The 19592-nt window shown below is 41.6% G+C and overlaps 4 protein-coding genes across 6 annotated transcripts in view; 2 read left to right on the forward strand and 2 right to left on the reverse strand.

Moving 5' to 3' along the window:
* Nucleotides 1-218: 218 nt before the first annotated feature.
* LOC136974173 (uncharacterized) lies at nucleotides 219-986 on the reverse strand. The gene has a single exon (XM_067268977.1). It carries the CDS (start codon nucleotides 984-986, stop codon nucleotides 219-221), a length of 768 nt encoding a protein of 255 aa, XP_067125078.1.
* Nucleotides 987-3667: 2681 nt separating this feature from the next.
* LOC136974174 (protein FAM200C-like) lies at nucleotides 3668-4660 on the forward strand. Its single transcript, XM_067268978.1, has one exon. It carries the CDS (start codon nucleotides 3668-3670, stop codon nucleotides 4658-4660), a length of 993 nt encoding a protein of 330 aa, XP_067125079.1.
* A 383-nt stretch (nucleotides 4661-5043) lies between these two features.
* On the forward strand, nucleotides 5044-5472 carry LOC136974175 (protein FAM200C-like). The gene has a single exon (XM_067268979.1). The coding sequence runs from the start codon at nucleotides 5044-5046 to the stop codon at nucleotides 5470-5472; it is 429 nt and encodes a 142-aa protein (XP_067125080.1).
* Nucleotides 5473-12574: 7102 nt separating this feature from the next.
* Nucleotides 12575-19592, reverse strand: part of LOC136974204 (solute carrier family 22 member 3-like) — a 37141-nt gene continuing 30123 nt past the window's right edge. For all 3 annotated transcript variants that reach the window (XM_067269026.1, XM_067269025.1, XM_067269024.1), the window contains exons 9-11: nucleotides 13129-13307; nucleotides 12919-13058; nucleotides 12575-12844 (exon numbers count right to left, since the gene is read on the reverse strand). In XM_067269026.1, the coding sequence (XP_067125127.1) occupies nucleotides 12778-12844; nucleotides 12919-13058; nucleotides 13129-13307 (386 nt within the window). In that variant the 3' untranslated portion in view covers nucleotides 12575-12777. The remainder of the gene's footprint in view (nucleotides 12845-12918; nucleotides 13059-13128; nucleotides 13308-19592) is intronic.

Here is a 19592-nt window from a genome sequence, read left to right on the forward strand (position 1 = left end):
TTTATTGACAACAGATGTCAGCACTTGACTGCATCGTCTCGTCTATCGTCTGTTTTACATATTTTTGTCCAGGTGGTGTTTTGTTGACTTTCCTTTCCTTTCGCTTGTTTGATATGGAGATTATAGCCTTTGCGGCTCTTTCTCGGACCGACGTTGCCAGTTGCTAAGCGAAACGACCAGTGAGGCTAATGTAGCGCTCCAGCGCCGCCACGTGGTGACTAGGAGTGATGGAGGCCGGTGGCTAGTAGATAGGCGTCAGCGTGCGCACCAGAGACATTAAGGGTCATCGTGTTGCCTAGGTCCTTGCGGGCTAAGGCATATTTAGGGCAGTGTAGCCAGTAATGAAGAGTTGTTTCCGCCGCCCCACAATGGGGGCACCCCGGAGAGTCGTGAAGGTGTCGTGAGTGAAGGAAGGCATTTAGCGCGGCCGTCTCGGTCCGGAGCCGGGCCAATAGCGTCTCCGCGTGGCGAGACGACGCGCAACTGTAGCTCCAGGGGGCGAACGGGCGAAGGTGGTCCCGGCCTTTGCTGCGGAGCGCCGCTGACCAGGCATCCGTCAGGGTGGCGATGGTGGTGTCCCGTATGGCCCGGGTGAGGTCCCGTGGCGTGAGGGGTTTCCAGATGGATCCACTGAACGGGTCGCGGCGGGCCGCTTTGTCGGCCGCCTCGTTAATTGGAATGTTGGCATGGCCCGGTGTCCAAGCGATGATGATGGGCGCCGTGTGGGCGCAGACGAGAGCTGCGAGATCGATGATGATGGGTGGTGAAGAGAACGAGACGTTGGCCATAGCTTGGATGACCGAGCGGCTGTCAGAAAAGATAACGGTGGGTTTGGCAAGCGGGGCGCTGATGTGGATTGCGCGCAGGATGCCCTGGGCTTCTGCCCCGAAGACGCTACAGTAGTTGTGCAGGGACCAGGCCTCTGTTTTGTTGGGTGTTAGAAAAGACAACGCCAATGGCGGTCCGCGTACTGGTTTTGGATGCATCCGCGCCTAGACAGAGCCAGCCCGGCCATTTTGCGGCGACTGTCTCCCGGAAACGGACGCTCGTGACGACTGGTGGGTCGGTGGATGAAGTGGGGTAGTCGTCTAGACTGATGTGTGGATGGACGCTGGCAGTGCTTGGTGGCACGCAGCGCTGGCGATAAATAAGTGACGTCATTTGGCCTTCCCGACGGTATCGGGATATGACCCGGTGTACGTATGGTTCTTGGTGTCGGCGCCAACGATAAAAGTCCAAACTTGAGGCGTTTTGGTAGAAATCATGTAGTGGGCTGAAACTGCCCCTCGAAATTTGAGCCGCCGCATGGGAGAGTGTTCTGAGGCGGAGCGGCACATAATCAGTCTCTGTGTAGAGGGATAAGAGAGGGGTCGTCCTGGGCACGCCCAGCGCCGTTCGTAATGCAGCGTGGAGCGGTTTCTCAATGCGATTTATGGCTGTGGGCGGGGCGCCATCCAGAAGCGGCGCCCCGAACTCCGCCATAGGACTGAGAACCGTAAAGAGAAGCTTGAGGAGCTCAGCTGTACGAGCGCCGTTACGGCGGGAGGCGAAGAATTTTAGGAAAAATCCCGCTCTGGTCAGTTTTGTGCGCGTGAAGGTCTCGTGGGCCGTCCACGTGAACGTATGAGAGAAGTGCATGCCCAGGACACGTATGGTGGTGCGTTGCGGAATACTCCCCGATGGCAGGGTCAGCGCCACTGGCGGACGGTTATGTTTGGGTGACAGGTCCATGACAGCGCTTTTTGTTGCAGAGAAGGAGAGGCTCCATCTGGCCGCCCAATGGGTCAAATGGTCAAGCGCGTTTTGCGCGCGGATGGTGGCCTGAGTGGGGTTGGTACTCGTTACGATAAGAAAGAGGTCGTCCGCGTATAGGACTGCCCTGACTCCCGGAGGGAAGTCCTCCCAAAGGTCAGCCATGTAGCAGATGAACAGGAAGGGCGCAAGAACGCTGCCCTGCGGGACGCCCTGCGTAAGAGTGTGGAATGAGGACAGCGCGCCTCTCCAGCGGACCCGGAAAGTGCGCTGGAGCAGGAATGAGGAAAGCCAGCGCGACGTCCGTCCGCCGACGCCCATGGAAGGCAGCTTTGCCAGAAGGCCATGGTGGCAGACAGAGTCATATGCTCCCTCCAGATCGAGGGCGATCAGGTACGTCCAACGGCGCTGTGCCCGAGCTACAGCAATGTGGTGATGTATGGAGGTCAGCGCTTCCTGGACGCCGCGATAGGGTAAGAAGCCGAAATGGTGTGGGTGGAAGTGGTTTGTGTGCATGGCGTGTGCCTGAAGGCGGTGCAAAACAAGGTGTTCAAAGATCTTGGCGAGATGAGACGTCAGGGATATTGGCCTATACGAGCCGCAGCTCGTGGCGGGCCGGCCCGGGTTTTGCGATGGGGATGACTGTAGCCGTTTTCCAGTCTTGTGGACAAGTCCCGGAAATCCAGAACTCGTTGAAGAGGTCTAAAAGGGAGCGGAGGCCGGCGATCGGGAGCGCCCTTAAAGCTCGGGCGCTGATGCCGTCCGGGCCGGGTGTGGTGTTGCGAATCCGGCGGAGTGCGCGGACCAGTTCCTGGATGTGAAAAGGACGGTCGTCGCTTATCGCTGTGGGCTGGTGGGGTGCCGAGAGGGGAGCGAATGCTCCAATTGGGCGATTCCTCCCGAAAAAGTCGGCCAGTGCCTCCGCCTGTTGAAGCGGTGTTAGGAGGGTGGTGGGGGACTGGATGATGTTCTGGGTATCCGCTGTTGTAGGTGGGCTACGCAGCCGGCGGAAGATCCGAAAAAGTGTAGAGTGAGAGGAAGGGGACGCATTTTGTTGACTTAAAAAATAAATTATTTCATTTTTCTCATATTCATAAAATAATATTGCTATAATAAGTTCATTTATTCTATAATAAGTTTATTTAGCTATAATAAGTCAACGTGAGACATGACAAAACGCACGAGACTAGTCGCCAACTATACCGCACATATAAAACACCGCACAAATAAAAAATCGCACAAAAAAAGACCGCATAAAAACAGGTTTGACTGTATTCTATTTTTTTTATTGCATACTTTGATTCTTTTTGAAGAAAATGCCGAAGAATGTAAAAGTACGAATGAAGACGAAGAGAATGAGACATCTGGTCCAGTATTTCGAGACTCCGGCAATCTTGTTAGCCAGCCACTGTCATCAAAATCAAAACAAATTAAAGAATTGTAATTTCGATTGCATAATGCATTACATAGAGTTAAAAGAGTGCAGAAAAGAATAAGGACCTCTATGAGGAGATAAGAAAATTAAAGTCTAGAGCAGTGGTTCTTAACCTGGGTTCGACCGAACCCCTGGGGTTCGGCGAGTCAGTCTCGGGTTCGACAGAGGTCAACCACCTGACGTCATCGTAACGTAGAAACCGTATTGGTTTCGAAAACTAATGCTACATAACGTGTATTCTATTGGGAAACTAACTTCTACTACTCTCTAAGTGAAACGAAGTGGAGAGGACTCATACGACCCCGACTCATACGTTCGTGATGACACGCCCCACTCGGCTATAATTGGCTGCGGGTGATCACGCAACATCGCTTGGCCTTTCTATTCTGCAGGAAATTTGGTGCGCCTAGTATTCGAATTGTGACTGTCGTGATTGTACGTCGTGTGATTTCTTTTTTAATATTTTAATCCCTTCATACTATGTCGAGCAAAAAAAGAAAGTGGTCGGACGAATATGTACAATATGGATTCACACGTATAACGGAACGTGATGGGAGTCAGCGTCCTTGTTGCATGATTTGCAATGCCAAGTTGAGCAATTCTAGTCTAGCACCGGCAAAACTAAGAGAACACTTCTTTAATCTGCATGGAAATTACAAAAATACAACACTCGCTGAATTCAAGGTGAAGAGGGCCAGATTTGATGAAAAGGGTAGTCTGCCTATCCTCGGCTTTGTACCCATCGATAAACCGATCCTTACAGCATCGTACGAAGTCGCTTACCTTATCGCAAAGCAGGGCAAACCACACAATATTGGTGAAAAACTCATAAAACCAGCCGTGTTGAAGATGGCGAATATCATGCTGGGAAAAGCGGCTGAAGTTAAGTTATCCCAAATTCCTTTTTCAAATGACACCATCAGTGACAGAATAGACGACATGAGCAAAGATATCTTGGCCCAAGTAGTTGCAGATCTGATTTCAAGCCCGGCAAAATTCAGTCTTCAACTCGACGAAACTACAGACGTTTCCAGTCTAAGTCAGCTATTTGTAGTATTTGTGTGCTATGTGAAAGACGACGTTATAAAGGAAGATTTTTTATTATGTAAGCCTCTTACAACAACAACTAAGGCAGCCGATGTAAAGAAACTTGTGGATGACTTATTCAAAGAAAATAATCTTTCGTGGGATATGGTTTCTGCAGTTTGTTCGGACGGAGCTCCAGCCATGCTGGAAAGAAAGTCTGGTTTTGGTGCGCTAGTGAAAGCCGATGCACCACACATCGTTGTTACACATTGTATCCTACACAGGCATGCGTTGGCAACAAAAACCATGCCTCCAAAACTGGCAGAAGTCTTAAAAATTGTAGTGGAATGCGTGAACTATGTGCCAAATAGTGCTCTGAGGCACCGCATCTTCAAGGAGTTGTGTAAAGAAATGGGGTCTGAATTCGAGGTACTTCTGTACCATTGAAACGTTTGGTGGTTATCCCGGGGACAGGTTCTGAATCGTGTTTTTGCCCTACGTGAGGAATTAGCCCTGTTTTTGCAAGAGCACCAACATGGTCATGCAGATTGCTTCAAAAATTCTGAATTTGTTCTCATGCTTGCGAACATGGCTGATATCTTCGCAGCTCTCAATCATCTGAATCAACAGATGCAGGGTGGTGGTGTCAACATCATCGAAGCGGAAGAAGCCCTGAAGGCGTTTCAAAAAAAGCTACCGTTGTGGAAACGACGAATAGAAAACGGTAACTTTGCAAACTTTACCCTGCTAGACGAATGTGTAAATAAGAATTATGATGTGCCTGGAATCGGAGATATTTCTGTATCGGGGAACTGAAACACGCAATTTCCATGAACTTAAACGAGCTTGCAAAGTCTCTTGAAGGGTACTTCCCTTCAAGAGCGTTATATCCAGCATGGGTGAGGCAGCCATTTACGTTTGATGTTGAGAAAACAGATGTCAATGATACATACCTGGATGAAATCATTGAAATTCAGCAGAGCCAGGTTCAACAGCAACTCTTCAAAACAACAACGCTCTCATCGTTTTGGTGCCACCAAATAGTAACGTACTTTGCTATTGCAAAGAAAGCTCTGGAAATTTTGATACCGTTTGTGACAACATATCTTTGCGAGCAATCCTTTTCGAGGATGCTGGACATTAAAACGAAGAAAAGGAACAGACTTAGTTGCGAAAATGACAGGCGAGTGGCACTTTCCAAGGTAAAGCCTCGCATTTCCGAACTGGTGTCTAAAAGGCAACAGCAGCAGTCACACTAATTTTAAATTTTGTTCTTTGTTCTTAATGTTTTGTTCTATAATGGTTTTGTTTATTTTGTGGACCAATAAAATAAATAGGTATGTTTTGAATTTGAAAAATTATATTTTATTTTTCCAATTAAAAGGGGTTCGGTGAATGCTCATATGAAACTGGTGGGGTTCGCTACCTCCAGGCAAGTTAAGAACCACTGGTCTAGAGTCAACACACAGAGTACAAACATAAAATTAATTTTCAATCCCGATCAATTAACAGCCCTCGGAAACGCGTCAACACGGAAAATAAAATCGCAAAATAATACAATAAGAAAGGCTCCGCAGTTAAAATTTGCTGATGGAAGATCGGGCTACGAAATGTTAATCGAACGAGGCTCGCCTCTTCCCTCTTTACGGACATTGTAAAGACGACTACAGAACACCCCCGTAACGGGGAAATTACCCTTTTTATTAATAAATGATCGATATTTAGTAATTATCCGCATTCCTTGCAAAAAATGCAGAGAATCACTATTTGTTACTACGTTACTCGAGTTTTTCTTGTTGAAAAATAAACTTTATTGATTTTTTTTTAATAATTTTTGTCTTTAGTTATTATATTTTTAAATTTAAATACATATTTTTCAGATTATTTATATCGCGATAGTGCTGCGAATAAATGCGATCCACTAAATATAATTTTGTAATATTTTCACTTTTTTGCTTCTAGCCCCGTTATTGTTGTATATTTTATCAATCACTTACAAACTACAATTATTCCGAACATAATTAAAAATTATTTCTAAAAATGTTTAACTTAATATAACTTTCTTTCTGAATCTAATTTCTGTTTTTAACTAACATTGCTCGTTTAAATGCTAAGCAGTACTGTGACACTGCAACTTTGACCTCAAAATGGCGTCCATACGTTAGAGTGGCCATACTCTGTTTATATAGGGCTCTAGGCGAAACTAGATCGAGGCGCCTCTAGCGGCGACGCCAGGTAACAGAATCGGAGCTACAAAGGCGGCACTAGTGCCGTTCTACCTAGTACTTTTGTACTAATCTAGTACCTTTTTACTTGTTCCAGTACCAAGATACCCAACATCATTTTCTTAGTACCATTCACGAAATCCCACCTTTCCTTTCAATTTAGTACCTTTCAAACCATTCAATTTTATTCTATTTACTTTGGCAGTAAATAGATGTTTTTATCGTTTCCTCATTCGAGTGCGGCAGTCGAACGTATTTTTTACAATTAAATTTAATAAAAACTACAAAATCGAGCTCTTACCGATTCCCGCGAAGCGCTGTTATTAGCAAAGAAGCTGCTTAAAAGCAAAACGATAAAACGTTACACTCGGAAGCCGTCATCCGCTTCGACCGTACAAAAACATTCTCGCGAGGAAGGTTCCGACCACCACGATCTTACCAGTGATTTTCCAATGCGATAATTTTAAAGTTTAGTACTTCGTGCTCGTCGCTTTTGTTTCGACATTTTGTTCGTTCGATCGGCGTCGAGGAATAATAGCATTCTCGCAATATACGAATTTATCTCGTACGAATTTTGTGCGTTACGCGTAACACTATATATATTTTAACAAATAGAAAATACATAAATTTATTATTTATCAAATATTTATAAGTATATATTTAAAAATAATATATAATATATACGTACTGTACATCCGGCAGTTTACGGTCAAAGTAATGCCTGCATTAGTCGATACAGTTACTTGTCGACTTACGACGGACGTTCGGTTCCGCAACTTCGGACGTAAGTCGAGAAGTGACTGCACTTACCAACAAAACACGAGAGAAGAGTAATGAACTGCGGAACAAAACTAAAGACGACGCAATCGATCGCAAGATATATGTATATGATATATTTGACGAAAAATATAAAAAATTGATACATTTAAAAAAATTTTTATTAAATTTTTCGTCGTAACTCGAGAAGTGACTGTATATCATTTTGACTTAATGTATCGATTCTGCACGTACGGTACGTATGTCGTATTATCGATATTAATATCGATTTTTAAAAAAATACTATCACACGTTACCGGTTAACTTTGTACCTGGCGGCGCAATAATACAGGTAACGCTACAACCGACCACGCAACAGTTATTTTTTGAAGTTTCGTGTGGCAGAAAGCCGTGCTTCGTTATCGCGGGAAGAAAAGCGCCGCATTTCGGTACGTATCCAACCCAAAGACGCACGTGTTTTTCCGAAGCAGTTTTTTGCCCGCGTACAGGTGGCGCTCAACTCAGTTCCGCTAGCTCTATATACGAACTTTCGATGCGAGGAGAAATCAAAGATTCTTCTCGGAGAAAAGGTCGGCTTTCGTGTAAAGATGCTTCCGAATCTTTGACTTTCGGAAGTGCCCGTCGCGGCGGTACGAAATCGCCAAAGCAATGAACACGAAGATTGTCGAAAAGATGGCCGTAGACACGAACATTCGGGGATTACGGAGATAATTTTCCACGAAATTCGTCGCTTATATTTTTGTAACGATTTGGACGACTCGTAATTTCGGGCACTCGATTTGAAAAAATAAAATTGGCCACACTTCTCGCGACGGCGATTCGTTGTCTAAAGGGACCCGTTTTAGGTAGCGATCGTTATTCCCGATTTATTCCACCGAGTTCGTTCCCTTTTAAGTTTCTTTCTTTTTCTTTTTTTTAACTCTTTCCGCCCTGTGGGCACTAAGAGGGCCTCTTTCAGTAGGCCCATTATGGGTTCGGCCAGGCCCACAATGGGGCGACCGGGTGGTGAGGGACGGGGCCCGACATATCCGAACGGACCACCCCCCGAAAAATTCCTGGGGATTATTCGACCCGTTCGGATTCGATCCCGGGTCCCCCAGAGCGGTAGGCTGCCACCTCGACCACTCGGCCATCCGGCCTCCCTTTTAAGTTTGACTCGGATTAAAAACAAATCGGATCGATACGGCGTTACGTATACAAATTTTTTTACTTTAAAATATTATAATTATTTTATTAATAAAAATATGGATAAGAATATATTTAGTGACATTACCGAAAGCTCAAACAGGAAATTCGAAACTCGGTTCTAATATAAAGTATCGACACCCGCGCGAGGCACGCTTTGGCGTATTTCGTCGGATCGTCATTAAAAAAATAGGGTAAGAAACGACAGACAGACCTACGTATAAAACATATTTATACACGTTCGTTCATTTTTTCCATTCGGCTAAATTAACACGGGGTTTCCGAGTGACGGCACTCGGAACAGTGTTCGAATAAGGCGGCGATTTACGATTTTACCGTCGAGTGGAAACGTAATGCGGCTTCCGAAAGTGCAGCTTTTACATTTATAGGTAAAATTCATTTTTTTATACGCCAAACCTTTAAACTCGCGAAGAAGTTCTTTCAAATTTTCCACTTATTAATTACGAAACGAACACACAAATTTGACCGACTACAAACGATTACATTTCGCATTCTTCTTTTCGAAATCGACACCATTTTTAGATATTTTAGCATTTCCAAAAACATTAAAGTTTTAGCGGAACCACAAACTCGTTGTTTTTAGACACCGATTTAACGTTTCTTCTCCCACTTCCACGCGTTTACGGGAAGAGGGACAATTTTTATGGCGCGATCGGCACTAAACACGTCGAACGCGTATCGAAATTTTCGGATCTTACTACCGTTCGATAGCTCGGTCGTGTCGAATTTTTATCATTTGCTTTTTCTTTTTTTTTTTGTCTGTTAGTACTAGAATTTCTCTTTAAGGCCGCGACTCCGCTAGCGTAAAACGGCCGTAAAAGCTTTTAATCGCGTGACCTATTTGCGTTTGCGCTCGGATTGCGGCGGAGGTCCGGCTAGCGAAGCTTTTTACGGCGACGGTACTATTACGGTCGTATACGCGACGTGTCGATATAAAGACGGTGATTATATTCTACGAGTTTTTTCTGTACTATAATTACAAATGTAGTAAAAATAATATCTTTACTTCCGTATATTAACTTTTATTATTGTATTATTAAGATAATATACAGCGCTTATAAGCTTCGCTTTTTTATTATATACTCCTCTAAACGAAGGATTTTCCTTCGGTCGTCCGTATCTCGTGTTTTAGGCATTCGTTATTATAATCGGGATACCTCTCGTCGTAGATGCACGAATACTTTCGGATGTTTTCGATAAATCTTTCCGGATCTATTCTAGTTCTTTTCTTAGTAGCCACGAGCAGCGCCGGTTGAAGGGGCGGGCAAGCCGGGCGACTGCCCGGGGCGCCGATATAAAAATAAAATATATTTTTACATTCATTATTTTTTTAGATTTTATAAATTAAAATTGATCATTTTTCACGAGACATCGATTTTTTTAGCAAGCAATAAATTGTTTTTTCTTTAATAATACCAAATAAAGGTCGCGACGCTAATTATTTTATTATTGTCGACAGATATAAATAATATTACAATTATTCAAAGAAAACTATTTGTATAGTCAGCATTCATAATAATTAAAAAAAAAGATTCATAGACAAAAACAAAAATTTACTAATTAAAATAATGAAACCTAAGAATTTTTATGGCTTTTATCACGCGACATTGATGCGGACAAATGCTTTTTAATCTCTAAAAAGTTTATTTTTATTTATTTTGAAAAGATAATTTGCGATCGGTATCACGTATTACAACAATCTACTCAAAAAACGGACGAGATCAAATTTATAAAATATGAATAGTCAAAGTGATACTGGCGCCTGTCTTACGCCTTAATGGTTAAATAACTTTGTCTTTCTGTAAACTTTGCATTAACAACGCTTGCCGCGCTTTAAATAAATAAATTTTTTACACGGTTCTCTATTGTGTAATTTTGATTTTTTGCCTTTTTTTACTTTTTTTTTAATTTGCAGTAAATTTGTATATTCTAGTATGAAAGGGCGCCAAATTTTGTTTTGCCCGGGGCGCTCAAAACCCTAGAACCGGCCCCGGCCGCGAGAGAACGTACACAAAAGCTCGTTTTCCGCCATTTTCGCACCGTGTCGCGATGACCTAGATTTCGCTGGCTCCCGATCGCCGGATGGCACCGGTTTACGGCCGTATTTGCTTCGAAAGTCGAACACCGCTCGACTCGCTTTTACGCCGGTTTTTACGACCTGCTCGGGCGTAAAATATCATGGTCGCGCGATTAAAAGCTTTTACGGCCGTTTCTACGCTAGTGGAGTCGCGGCCTAACAGTTGCCGCCATTCTTTTCTACAAACTCCCACTTCCGGAATAAAACGACGAGAAATAAGCAATCTCTTTACCTTTCACCATTCGATAATCCGATATACGTCACCCGAGGTTCGTCGACCCTATCGGCAAAAGGAAGAAATAAACAGGTTTCGGCAGTGTTGCAAAATCGACTCGCGTTAATTTGCCGGGGGGTGACAGAGATGCATTGTTGGTAACGGGCTAGATCGGGCGTGGCCGACAGTTTTTGCCCCGGGCCGAATTGGAAAGATAACTTTTTTCACGGGCCGAACGAAATATTAAAATTAAAAAATGTTAAATACAAAACGATTCATTTAAGTAAATAAATGTTTAGATATATTAGTACTACATTTCTGTCAAAGCACACGCATTATTAAGTTAAATTGAATATTACCTGTATATTTAATTGTCTAATTGACTAACATACATAATTGTCTAACATACATAAATTTAAAATATTAATATTTATCATAAAATAATCTTTTTATTATTATTATTCTGCACAATCACACAGACGAGTAGAAAAGTTGTAAACCTCTACGATGGATTTTTTTTTTAAATAAAGTATCGCGATCCATTCGACCAATTATCGGAAGTTAAGTGTCGAAAGATTAATCGCGGGCCGCATAAATTCATTAAGTGGGCCGGATCCGGCCCGCGGGAGTACGTTAGCCATGCCCGGGCTAGATCCCGTTTTTGTTAGTATAAAAGACGGGAAGAGGAACGGAGGAAAATCAACTTTAAAGAAGGCAAAATTAGGGGGAAAATGCGAGGCATCGCGTCGGTCACGAATGTAAATAACACTATCGGACAGAAAATAATAGATACAATTTTAACTGTAAGTATAAAGCGTGTCGTGTTATAAATTAGAAAAAATTTCGAATAAATGTTACGAGATTTTCGAGAAAATTTACACCGATTTATTATACACGCGGATTACGTCTTTAATTCCTATTGTTTGAGAGACGAGAGAAACGTTCTAACAGTTGTAACATATTCTAAACAGAGACGAATACGGTTTATTTATCGTTGGCGGTTACACCGAGTAGCCGTTGCTACGTGCGCTATCGATTTATAACACGCGAACATTCCCGAAAAATTCCGAAACTAGGCAGGAGCTGTACCGTCGGGAGACGTCACGTTTTACGATATACAGTAATCGGAGTTTACGCTCGTTTTGAAATAATTTTCGAGGTCAACTTAAGAAAGGTTCCTTCCCATTCTCCACGCGTGACTTTCTACGTAAGTAGTTAACAAAATTAATTTATCTTCGGTACCTTCGAAACGAAAAGGATGCAAAGGATAACTCGTTCCGTATATACAAATTGTAGATTATGTTCGTAATACGTAATTGCGAGCGACTCGACCTTCGATCTTCCTCGGCCTCCCCTTACGAGAAGGGAGACGTAATATCTACGACGAAAAAAAACAGTCGACCTCGAGCCGCGAAGACGTAAGTCGAGGAAAAAATGGAATTAAGAGCAACGTCGTAAATGGCCGAGAGCGAGTAACCGATCCTACTTAGTAGGCCCAAATTCTAACTAATTAGAGGCTGCGCGAATATTCCTTTAGTATCTACCGATGGAATTTAATACAATATATAATTAATTTTATTTAAAGGCTCTTAAGCTCGGAAGGCGCGAGCGAGATCGGAAGGTAGATTTACGTAGTTTTCGTCCGTTTTCCGAGATCGAACTGGAGAGATCTTATTGTCGTAACTCGATCCGGGCCTGGAGTCGAAGGTGAAATTCCAACATACTTTTCGTTCGTCGTCACCCCAGTAAGTCGTATCGGAGAGTGAATAAAGTTACTTGTTAATTAACTACGAGTTTTTACGCGAAACAGCGTCGAAGACAAATTCCGAGTTTTAGCGAGAAGAGAAGATCGAGAAGACGAATACTTTAAAAATTAATTTTTAATTAAATTATATTTAACATTTTTTCTTAATCGTTTTCGTTAAACAGCACGCGGCAAACGATAATCAAATTGACATTAAATAATGAATTATTTCATTTTTAACGATTTATTCATTAAATCTGCATCGAATTAGAAATCGCCAATAACTTAAAAACGATTAAAATTAATAAAACAATATTAATTTTAAATTACATTATCCGATTTACGTTCGAAACAACAAGAAAATCTCCATTTACCGGCAATATTTTTCCTATAAAAAATGAATGCGTTAAAATTTCCATATTTAAAGACGAATTTAAATTTTTAATAAAATACAAAAATTACATTTTCATCTTTTCCATTTGCCGAAGTGTATCGACGAGCCGCATATCCTTCGTTTCCGGGAACATCAGAATCAATAATCCACCGACGATATTGAAAATTCCGAATAAAATATACGGAATCGACCAATGGACGACGGTTGCCTAAATATTTAAAAAAATTTAAACTCGCGTCACATTATTTACGAATAAATTGTAAAGACATTTAACGTACTTCTTTAGCAAACGGTGCGAGAATTCCTCCGATTCGAGCCATCATTACGCAAGAACCCACTCCTATATTGCGAACTACCGTCGGATACATCTCGGAAGTGAACATATAAAGTACATTTAGACCCATTACGTTGCCGATATTACCTACGGCCGCAATCGCAGTTCGTAGAATTTGCATATCTAAATTAATAAATAAACATTGTATTCGTTTTCCGCGAGAAGAAACGTTCCGCGTCACTTACGTATTAATCGAAAGGGGATTCGGTCGGTCCGACTTAGTTCGAGTAAACGGCCGGGGCTAAAAATACGGCTCGGGTACAAATTAAAGATCTCATCCCGTATCGTAGACGATGCGGCTAAAGAGGGATTTGAGAAAGGGACGAGGTGCAAATCTACGGGACTAACACGCCGGGGTCCCACCCACCGTCGGCCCGAGCAGTTTCGTTATCGTAAATATCGAGGCCGATAAACGTACATTTCGGTTCGTTTTCTATCACTGCCCCAAATCGACCTCGCCGATCCACCACTCCTCGAAAGCCCGAATAACGCCGGGTCCTCGCAGCTAGTTGCGTTTATAATTGAAAATGGCGACGGCATCGGGTGACTCGAGAAACGGAAGAATCTCCTTCGACGGATAATTCCGATATCGAACGAACGAAATAGAGAAACGTATTGTTGTTTGTACGAAAAATTACGCTTTTATCTTCTATTTGCGTGTGGTTCCACGTTTCTTCGCGTCTTCGTCTTTCTTAATGGAAACGAATTACTCCGGAATTATTTCTAAGAAAACGGTTTAAATAAACCCATAAAATAAACTTTGATTTAGAATCCTTAAATTGGATCGGAATCTCGAATTTGAATACGGGAAGAAGAATTTCGAGAAAAATCCAGTAACTTAACAGAGTTCTCTCGAAACTTCGGATTGGATCGAAATCTCGAAAATATTTCGAATCCGAGAAGAATTGAATTCGGAACAATCCGGTAACTCGAACAGAGTTTTCTCTACTTAAATTCTACTCTCGGAGACTTCGGTTCGGAATTCTTGGATTTAATCGGAAACTTTGGACTCCGATGCTTGCCAATCGTCCGAATCGGAGAAACCTTCAAAAAGAATGTAAAGAATTTGTGATTTTTAATATTTATTCCATTAATTTCGATATCTGGCCATTTGCGACAATAAAAATTCGGTAACACAAAAAACCTTTCGCGCTGCGTTTCTAGCAGTTTAATCACTAACGAGTAAGTGCGAACGTTTTCGGCCGTTTCGAATGGCCTTCTCCGGGTACGTTAAGGTCGGTTAGCGGATATTTACGCGACGTCGGTGTTTACGAAGGTTTCTTCTTACACGCGACGTCGTTGCTAAGAAAGTTTAAACGATATCGACATTGTTAAATATCTTTTGACGCGCGAATGACTATCGACGATAAGATAATTGTTAAAACTGGAAATAAAAAAGAGATAAATTTAGAACGGGCTCGACGAGGGTGGATTGGCCTATTTAATTTACGAGGTTATCGAGGAGTGATGCCACGCGGGGCAGAGCCAATCTGCGTCTCCGCCGTTGCTTTTAATACGGTAATAGCGATCCGACCTCGTCGAGCCCGTCGATTGTCGACCGACGACGTCGATCGAACGACTGTCGACAGTCGTTCGCGCATCTCGGTTAAACTCAAAAGATTATTTACAACGTCGGTACCGTTTAAACTTTCTTAGCAATGACGTCGCGTGTAAGAAAAAACCTTCGTAAACACCGACGTCGCGTAAATATCCGCTAACCGACGGTCCGACGGACCTTATTGTACCCGAAGAAGGCCGTTCGAAACGGCCGAAAATGTTTGTACTCAGCGATTAAACTACTAGAAACAACGCGCGAAAGGTTTTTTGTGTTACTGATTTTAAGTAGGTCTAGCTCCGAGTGCGGAAAATAATAAAAATTCAGTTCGTAAATTGTAAATCTTAAAATATATTTGTGCCGCAATTTGAAAAAAAATCGTAGACCTATGAATTCCCACCGTCCGCTGTCTGCGTTTCCTTTATCCGGAGAACGGAGTTAGAAGACGAAAAATGAGAACAAATAGGAAACCTTGGAGCGGGGGTGACGCGACCGGCCCGCGCGACAATTACTCGCGGCCGGCGACATAAATTCGATAATGCTATTCGTTTATATTTTATTATCTCGATAGCGAAAGAAAATGCGATACTTTGTACTTAAGCAAATAATACTTAATAAACAAAGTTGTCGAACTTAATTATTATCGTTGTTATTTTTATTTATTCGTATTACTTAGTTATTTATTTTATTTGATTTATTTTTATGTTTAATTTCTTATTTACATTATGTTTTCTGTATTTCATCTTTTGAATTTCAAATTAAAGTTCGTTTTTGCAAGATAATTTATTTGCGAGATCATTACATATTCGCGCTATTTTGCATATAAAATGAGTGTTTTCGAAATATTAGTAAATTACAGATTATTCTTGTATTTTGAGTTTTTCAATCCTTATTTTCGGATCGGTTTACAGACCCGCTTCGGGCCCGTAAATTGGCCGAAAATGTTTGTTCCGCGATTAAAGTTATCGCTGGAAAAGTATAAATGGTGTTTTTAAATTTATTGTCAAATCTCGGGTTATTAAAAAGCAGTTTTTTGAGTCGGCTAATTTTGAGCTACTTTTTAGAAAATTTTTGGCTACAAAAGCTAAAAACATTTGGCCCGCTGTCATACTCCAAACAAAAAATTGGCACTTAAGTAGTTTGAGTTTGACACCCCTGCCTTAGAGGCGGGAGGCCCCGATTAACCGTATACGTTAATCGGGGTGAAAATCGAAGTCGCGTTATTTTAATCCTTTTAAATTCGTTTAATGCCCACTTCCATTTTTGGATCGTAAGCTCCCTCCTCTAAAATAATATCACTCGGACGAAATAGAAAATAACAGCGGCGTGCCGTGACATTTGATGATAGGGAAGCCGGTTTCTGCGAGAAGTCGACTTCCGGGAGCAATCGGTTAATTGCGCGTCAGTGTGATCTCGGTTTCATTCGTATCGTTTGTTCGATAAGCCAGTAAAAACCGTAGACTTCTCTAAATGTATTTTTAATATCACAATTACATTCCGAATCGCTAGCCACGATATAAGGGCTAAAATTATAAATAAGATAATAAAAACTTACTCGGTGAAATAAAATGTGCGGTGGTGGATGTACAGTACATACTCGTACCTGGTACCGTATTCTTCAATTGTACGAATATACTTTTAGAGAAAATTATAATTAAATACAGCTTTGTAAAGAAACGTACGTAAAAATAACATAAAATCTTCTTTACTTTTTAAATCTTAAAACAATCCGCTTAGTCAAATAGCTCCCTACGAGTGACTAATGGACTCGGTCCCGGTAGGTGCGCGCGCGCGGGCTGCCAAATCCCGAGGGCGCCGATACCGGTCGACGTCGAATGCCTCTTTTGTCGCGTCACTCGTATACCCCAAAGGAGGCGACGGGGTTGTTGTACATTTTAAACGTTTCTCGCCATAGCCGTAAAAATCTAAATACGTTAAACTTAACGGATTGCCCGTCGTTTGTTTTCTAACTAATTCGTTTTAGGACCGGGGTCCACGGAAATTTCCAAAATTTACGACTTTTCGGTCACTCTCGCCGAAGTGGAAAAATTTCTGTCTTTATTATCTACCATTACGAAGAAATCGGTCCCCACTGTACTCGGCTAGAGATTGGTTGGGCTAAGCTTTTGTTCAGGTAAAATTCCGGCTGTTTCGGCAGGGTTTTATTCGTGTCCCCAATTCCCTAATCTCTTAATTATTTAATTACTTCCGAAGTAGAAATAAGTCGAAACCGGTTACTTTGTACCCGAATATTTCTAGTCTTGGGAAAAAAGTGGAAAGACAAATTTTTTGACAACGGATACATAAATCGTAAATTTAAGGAAAATGAATCTGGAGGTTTTTTGTACCTTGCGCGTCTCGTTCATTAAATTTGGTTGTAAATGATGCTGCCAAACAACAGTTAATTTTTTAACATCGTACAAGATTTCTACACGTTTTTTTCTTCATCCCCTTATAGATGGGACGTACGAAATCGTAATATCACCGGTTTAACATCGAAATCAGTAAGTAATATAAAAAACGGTTGAGCGGAATAAAAATATCAAATATTTTAATGGATTTTTTTTTAAACTTTTGTCAACTATACAGAACTATCATAAAAATATACCAGTAAACTCTTATCGGTTGGGTTAAGTTATATATCTGCTCGTGATTCACATAATGGGGCGAGGGCGGCCGAATATCTAGCAGGTAGGCGGCTAACAGCCCAGGACCGGTCCCGGATAGAATTGGAAGCGTTACACGTGTGTAGTTCCACCAGCTAAACCGGGTGAGGTTGGTGCTCTGTAAAGCGCATGCGCGAATGAGTATAATCTGGCTGTTTGGAAGCTGACAATACGGCGCTTCCATTCCGCCACTGATATTCGATTATACAATAGCGATCTTATCGTTTTTTTCACATATAGTATAGAAATTTGTAAAAGATACGTAATGTTGTTAGAATAAAATATTAATTTCAATTATATGAAAATAATCGCACAATATGTATTTATTTTTTAAAAAAAAATACAAAGGAAGCGGCGCTTCCACCGCTTCCAATGACGGCACGCCACTGGAAAATAAGATATTCTTATACAAAACTAACTATTCTAACTTGTGCCAGGCTCCTGACAGACGGGATTTCGCCATCTCTCGGTCTCCTATTTTAAACTTAAACCATTCAAATTAGAGTCTCGGCCCCGATCTGACAATACGCTTTCCATCTCAAATTAGTAGTGGCTTGCCCTTGTACCTAATACTTTTCCTTTAGCAATGGAGTCGTGACAATCATCTAACACCATTCGGGAGAGGAATTTTTGAATCAACTATATTTATTTATACAAAAATATAAAGAATAGGTAAGAATTTTATATATATCAACGAAATGATAGCTAATAAGACAATCATTTGTTATTTCAAAGAAAATAATGAAACGAATAAACGATACTTGGTTCAAAATTACTAATACGGAGAGAGCTTACAGTAATTATTATTCCTATCTGGAGATGTATTTGCGAGAACCTTTACTGGAAACGGAAAGACTTCTCTCATCATTCTTTCCTAATGGGATCGATACGCCAAACATAAGGTGGGAACTTAATCAAAGGACTAACTATAGCCTATGGCTAGAAGCGTGGCTGTACGTGACTAAAAGGGCGTTAAAGAGGTGATCTTCATCTCGTATATAGAATCAGTGGACCAATGGAGATTGTCCACGATTCCTTTCGTATTCTGTTCCTAAGGAAACTACAAAGTGTTACTTTCACTTCTGAAAGAACAAAGTCACTTCTCTAATGATTCGCAGGAAGCGTGAAGATGACGAGAAAGATAAACTTTCTATCTTCTTACAGCTTTAAAAAATTCTAAAATATTGACTAAAAATCTCTTTTAAAAGTATAAAAATGTTCCCCATCAAACTCCCGATTCTCACAATATATTTTAAATTAAATAAATTAAAAATGTGACTAAAAATTTCTCGTTACATTTGATTTTTTAAGTTGGCAGTTAAAGTACGGGGTGTTCTGCTCGAAAGAACCCGATTTTATTTCACCATAAAAAATGAATGATTTAAAATATATAAAAGTAAGAATCTGATGGGAAACTCATCGAGTTTTATAGAATTTTGTTCATTCGGCAAAAATGGCGCAGAAGTTTATGTTTAGAAATTATGGCTTTGCTACGGGAAAAAGTGCAGGTTGTGGTCTGGTATGCGCGTTAGCGTGGCCGCCAAGATCTCCCGATTTGACATTTCTTTCTGTGGGATTACGTGAAAGATGTGGTCGGTGCAACTTCGGTCAGAGACCTTCGGGATTTTTGCAAGTGCATCATCGTAATGTGAGCCCGCGGGTCTCTCTGCGGGCCTGAGCGGGGAAATGAGCGAATATCGCCCAAAAATTCCGACTTTGTAAATTTATTTCCTAAAGCGATTGTTAGAAAAAAAACACGGCATTAAAACGGGCCGAATGACGTTCTCTCTAAACAAATGGAGAGGAATTTTAACAATAAGATGTCAAAAAGAAAACGTCTCGTTGTGAAAGAGGGGCAGCTGTAATTTAACATCACGGAAGAAACTTATGCTGGGAATTAACCTTCGACTCGTCAATAGTCGATCACACGATCATTTTCCCAGGCATCGGGCATAAAAGATGGAGACATCGAAATTCCGGGCGGTCGTCTCATAGGAAGTCGAATCAATGAATTAGCGACTAGGTGCCAAGTTCGACGGACCTCCACGAACGGACCGTCCCGGCTCAAGAAGTCGATAGAAAGAAGACCCAACTCTCTCCGATCGAACGAACGTGTGAGGCCCGGAAATAAACTCCCAAAAGGGATATGTACAAGTTTGTTAAGTCAAACCGCGAAATGATAACTTT

Source organism: Centruroides vittatus, unplaced genomic scaffold (genome assembly GCF_030686945.1).
Source record: "Centruroides vittatus isolate TY-2023 unplaced genomic scaffold, ASM3068694v2 contig_345, whole genome shotgun sequence".
NCBI classification, from domain to species: domain Eukaryota; kingdom Metazoa; phylum Arthropoda; class Arachnida; order Scorpiones; family Buthidae; genus Centruroides; species Centruroides vittatus.